General features: G+C 39.0%; 1 protein-coding gene across 1 annotated transcript in view; it reads right to left on the bottom strand.

Annotated features, from left to right (window-relative positions):
* Window positions 1-2,078: 2,078 nt before the first annotated feature.
* The window catches only part of CD86 (CD86 molecule), a 44,295-nt gene continuing 40,373 nt past the window's right edge, over window positions 2,079-6,000 (bottom strand). The window contains exons 6-7 of the mRNA XM_021692458.1: window positions 5,876-5,921; window positions 2,079-3,774 (exon numbers count right to left, since the gene is read on the bottom strand). Coding sequence (XP_021548133.1) covers window positions 3,681-3,774; window positions 5,876-5,921 — 140 coding nt within the window. The 3' untranslated portion in view covers window positions 2,079-3,680. The remainder of the gene's footprint in view (window positions 3,775-5,875; window positions 5,922-6,000) is intronic.

The following is a 6,000-nucleotide window of genomic DNA, read 5'->3' as shown; positions in this document are numbered from 1 at the left end:
GGCTTCAGAATGGCAGAGGGAGGAGGGTGGATTGCAAAAGAGTAAGTGGTAGGGGTGGAGGGGGAGGAGATGGAGGCAGCCGTTGTAGTTTGCTTTCCCTCTGAGCAAAAACTCATTTTTCCTTTTCTTCCCCCCCCCTTTTTTTTTTGGTTTGCCAGTTTTTCTTTAATGATGAATAGAAAAGTTTTTCACATCTAAACTTGCATGGCAAATAGTTTCTTCCTAAATTCATTGTCTCAAAATCCATTTAGTTATTCTACCCTTTGGGGAGGGTGGGGGAAATATGATTAAAATTTCCCCATCTATGCAAGTTTTACTGTGTTCTTTTTTAAATTTAGATTCAATTAATTACCATATAATGTATTATTGGTTTCAGAGGTAGAGGTCAGTGATTCATCAGTCTTATATGATACCCAGTGCTCATTACATCACGTGCCAAAAACTCATTTCTGCTGATCGATCATATCATGTGCCTTATCATCCACAGCTTCTGGCCTTATGAGATGATGGAATGGCTTCTGGAAAACTCAGTGATGAATCCTCTGGAGGCACTGCCTCGGAGGGCTGTTAGTGCAGGATGTGGTATAGGCACTCAACCTACAACCAGCCAAAGTGTTGTCTCTTCTATGGCTGGGAAACAAAGAGGTAGAAAGAGTGATGCTTTGCAAAATTTTCCCCAGCTCTGTCACTTATTAAGTTAGTGACCTTGGGTTAATTGCTTTGACCTGTCCATGTCTAGGTTTCCTCATCAGCAAAATGGTCATACTATCCACATACCTACATCACAGGGTCATTGTGAGGAATAAATGGGATAATGAGTTTAACAGTTTAGAAGAGTCCCTGATACAAGGTGAGTACCAGGAATGTTAACTAGTACTGTTATTATACTTAATGACCTCTTAACTTTTCTTGGCTTTTCTTTCCCCAGATTTGGAACATCGAAAATCTGGAGAATTTAACATACAAAGGAGGGATGTTTTCACCAGAGGGCACATTAATGCTTCATTCAATCTTTGAACAAATAGCTTTGAGGTACTGTTAGGTTTCCAGGATTCATTGGTTAAGAAATTAGACATATTGGGGCGCCTGGGTGGTTCAGTCGTTAAGCGTCTGCCTTCGGCTCAGGTCATGATCCCAGGGTCCTGGGATGGAGCCCCGCATCGGGCTCCCTGTTCAGCGGGAGACCTGCTTCTCCCTCTTCCACTCCTCCTGCTTGTGTTCCCTCTCTCACTGTGTCTCTCTCTGTCAAATAAATAAATAAAATCTTTAAAAAAAAAATTAGAGATATTGTTGCCCTCACAGACCCTGGAATTTTCTTTCTTCCAGATTTTTCCTGGGTCTTCTCACATGCCATATATGTATATGCTACATGTAGCAATATATGCTAAGTGCATGCTATATGCTAAGTGTATATATATATTCATTTATTTATTTTTAGTTGAGGTAAAATAGGCACATAACATTGTACTAATTTTAGGTGTACAACATAATAATTTGATATATGTATACATTGTGAAATGATTGACACAGTAAGTTTTATTAACATCTATCACCACACATAAGTACAAACTTTTTTTTTCTTGTGATGAGAACTTTTAAGATTTACTCTCTTGGCAACTTTAGAAATATACAATATAGTTATATGCATTCATTTTGTAATCAAGGTATTTTAAGGAATATTTTACATTAAGTTTTTGTTTAATGTACATATGAGCACATAATTTAAAATTACAGAATATAAAAAGTTACAAACTGAAAAGCAAGTATCGTTTTCCTAACTCCAGATTTCCCAGTTGTCCTCAGAAAGGACCTCCTTTGCTTGATATTTTTATGTCTCATAACTGAGATAAACATTTAGAATTATATAAACCCCCCTTTCTTATATAATGGCTAAGAGAAAAGGGAAGAGGAGAGGGTTTAGGATGAGTCAGAGGACTCTAGCCAAGGTGACTGGAGAATGAGGCTTCCATGGAGACATTAAGAGGGAGGAAATACGTTAGGAGGACAGAGGAAGTAATGTTGGGCTACGAGAGTTGAGTAGCACTGTTGAAGTAAAGCAGAAAATGGAGACTTTTAAATCAATTTAAGAAAAATTTATTAAGAGCTCACTGTATAAAACATGTTAGGAGCCAACAAGATACCTCAGCCTAATGAAGGCAGAGGCAGGGCACAACACACAAATGGTAATATTACAAGGCAAGCATGGCTAGCACAGCTGTCTACAATCTTCTAGGTTCCTTTATGTAGAATAAGAAGAAATATTTCTGTGCGTTGGGCCTCCCAAAGTTCTGTCTCGGTTTGGACTGAGGCTGCTCTGTCCATTAGTGATGCTGCCTTAGAGCCAGGGTCACCTAACTCATTTCTACTGGGCTAGCATAGTCCTCTTGTGCATCCAGTTTTCCCATCGTTGAGAATGACATAGACAGTATCAGACACAAATTTGCGAGCCCTGCTCTGAACCAGCTGATCCCTTCCTAGGACACCTGCCAACTATGTTGGCCTCTGGATGATTTGCATCTTGGTCCTCCTAATTCCACTCTAGCTCCTTCTTTCTCAGCCATGAGTTGAAAGAGTCCTAAGCCTCCTTCCTTTTATCCCATTATCAAGATGATAGCTCTCCCTCCCAGCTCTGCCTCCAGCCAGATGGAGCATCACGATAACTTGAGTATTATCCAGACTTCTCACCAACCACCAAGGAAGGTGCTGTCTGTCTGAAGTTCTTTTGGACAGTCTGTTCACCTTTTGCTTGCTAGAGGGCTGGACAGATAGGACATTCATGTGCATCTCTGTTGGTTAAGAGCTTTCCCTTTTTTTTCTTTCTCTCTTTTGAGTATTGTGATCTCTCATATTGGCTCTTGAACAATTGCCCTGGGCCATCATCTCAGTCACTTATTTCAAGAAGAGAAGTAGGGTTCACAGTGCATAGTGCTTTCCTGCTTTACACAGTGCTCTCTGCTAAGGCTTATCAATAGCTTGTTGGGCAGGTGGATCCTCCTCAGATTAGCAGCAGCCCAGATAGAAGTGGCTCCAGGATTCAGAGCTGGTTCTATCTCCATCATTCCTAATTTTCCAAATTTTGAGTCGGTCTGCTCATTGTTGTCAGCACACCAACCCACCATTTTCCTACTGACCCTCACAGAGAAGTGGGTAAATTTTCTCAGGACATAGTAATTACATTATTATAGTACACATCTCTTTATGTTTCAAAATATTAATAACAGCACTATAAAGCCATAACATACATAACTCCCACCCAGACTGAAGAGGTAGTCACAAATACACAAGATGGAATGAGGCACTGTTTTAGAATTAAGCATAGATAAAAGCCATTATTCCAGTAATTGGGAGTTCTACATAAAACACAATTTATAGAATTAAGAAAAGAAGGCTGAATCTGAAACAGGAGGTGTTAGTCTTAAACATCAGTCCTGAGCCAGGAACCAGTCAGGTGAGCTTGGCCTACAAGTGTGCTCCAAAATGAAAAGAAGCAGTTAAAATCTGCTCCTGGCATAGGGAGCAGAACTGGCATTATAGGGAGGTCATCTCACTTACAAGGAGTCCTGGAGCCCCTGCTATTATTAATGGTAATAATAATATTAACGGACAAGAAAAAATGTAAGCCAAAATTTGAAAGCGAAGGCATATAAACAATGGATGGTCATATGGATTTTACTCTTTAATTAAAAATGTGTAGTACTTCTGTTGCCTGAAGTTGTCTTCGAAATGTTAACACACTGAGCTTCATCAGATCTTTCAGGTACATGGTATTGTACTCTGGAAAAACAACAACAGAAAAGGAATTGGGTGAGGATTTGCAATAGAGCCACTTTCTTTTTCTAGATTTCAGTGATAGGGCAGAATACAGGGAGCCATTGAAATAGCAATAAGGAGAAACAAACTGTTGAAGAGAGAGGTGGAGATGTGCTGTTCATGCTTCCTTCAATTAACTACCCTTTATTTTTGACTGGACCTGCCCCTGCCATATGTTGATTACTTGCTGCCTTCTCCCTGCAGGACCATACCTGAACTGAGTCTAAGAGGGCAGGCAAGATCTCAGTACCTGCGCTTACCCTCCAGGATTCCTAGACTCACAGCAGCGTGCGTATTTGGGTAGATGCTGAGCACTCTGGGTCTGTTGACCCTGGGCTTATGACAGTATCTTTGTGACCAGGCTTTTGACTTAGGATTGCCTGACCCTATGACTGTGTGGCCAGAGCCCTGATATTCTTGAGAGCCCTGTTCCTCGGGGAAGATGGAGATACAGATAATCTGATTTCATCATGTTGTGAAACAACTGATCACCAGGAATCTTTATGTATTCCTTCATGCATACATTCATTCTTTCAACAAATATTTATTACAATAACCAAGGTATGGAAACAACCTAAGTGTCCATTGATAGATGAATGGATAAAGAAATTGTGGTATATACATATAATGGAATATGATTCAGCCATAAAAATGAATGAGATTTTGCCATTTGTGACATCATGGAAGGACCTTGAGAGCATTATGATAAGGGAAGTAAGTCAGACAGAGACAAACACCATATGATCTCTCTTATATGTGGAATCTAAAAATAAATAATAAAAAACCCACCTCATAGACACAGAGAGGAGATTGGTGGTTGCCAGAAGTGAGGGGTGAGGGGTGGGAGAATGGGTGAAATTTTTTTGTTTTTAGTTTGAATAAACTGAATTTAAAAACAACTGAAAACTTGAACTCTTAAAAAAAGCACCTCACCACATTTTGTCTTCTATAGCCCCTAGTATGTGGACAAAAGAGAATATAAAGAAAAGGATATACACATTTCCCCTGGGCCATATTTAGTGTTGCTTATTTGGATTTGATTAGGTAAAGAATCTGGAAAGTAAGCAAATAAATGAAAAATAAATAAAAATCAAACAAATTATAATATTGCTCAGCTGAAAGCAAATGTAAGAGAAGCTAAACCCTGATGAATAGCATTTACGTTTCCATGAAACTCTTTTCCAACATGTTATGTATTTATCAAACCACAACAGTGTAAATTTTATGAAAAAGTCCTATTATCTGTAAACCAGTAGATGCCATTAAATTATAACTACAGAAAATTGTTAGTGTTATAAAAAGGCTATTTTCTATGAATTAAAAAATATCTGCTGCTACAATTTCACAATAGAAAAAAACTTTATTGAGCACCTACTATATGCCAGGCACTGTGTTAGGTGCTGGCAATACAAAGATAAGCTTAACTGATATGATCTCTACTCTCTATAAAGTTTGGTATAGTTCATAGTTTAATAACGTAATTACACAAAAATGTAAGTATTACCTGGTGTTATGAAGAAAAAGCATAGGGATCCATATGACACGATAACAGACTAACATACTCTAAGAAAGGGTTGGTTTTTTGTAGAAGTGCAGCTTGAACCAAGATCTGAAGAATGAGGTAAAGAAGTGGCAGAAGAACATTCCAAGCAGAGGACACAGCAGGTGCAAAGACACTGACGCTAAAGGGAACATGTTATCACTCCTCACTTATTTATTTATTCATTCCACACATGTAGGATTCCCACTAGTCCAGGCACCATGATAGGTACTGGGGTTACCATGGTGAATAATATAAAGCTCATGCACATGACACAGACCCTTTTGGTATTAATTTTCTACTTTAACTTGACTCAGCTTGCCGTGCCCCTTGAGCATTGTGCATTGGACATCCTGCCATCCATTTATAGCTAGAATATTTCCTTCCAGATACTAACTTTCCTTTTCCTCTCCATTAGTTCATGTTTGCTGAGGTCTCAGCATGCCTCAGACTTAACTGATGGTGAAGTTATAAATCCGCTGGAGATGGTACCTCTTTCAGCAATGTTGGAAGGTCAGGACTCACCTTTTCTTGGTCTGTTCACTCTCTTTTCTCTCTACTTTGTTGGTTTCTGAAAGAGACCAAAACAACTTCAGAAAATGTATTGCCTGCAGATAGTAAAAGAGGGAAAGTTTGAAGAGAATCCAAAG

The sequence above is a fragment of the Neomonachus schauinslandi genome, chromosome 1 (assembly GCF_002201575.2).
Source record: "Neomonachus schauinslandi chromosome 1, ASM220157v2, whole genome shotgun sequence".
NCBI classification, from domain to species: domain Eukaryota; kingdom Metazoa; phylum Chordata; class Mammalia; order Carnivora; family Phocidae; genus Neomonachus; species Neomonachus schauinslandi.
Note: the sequence above shows the minus strand (reverse complement) of the source record. Positions and strands in the feature narration are given on the sequence as shown.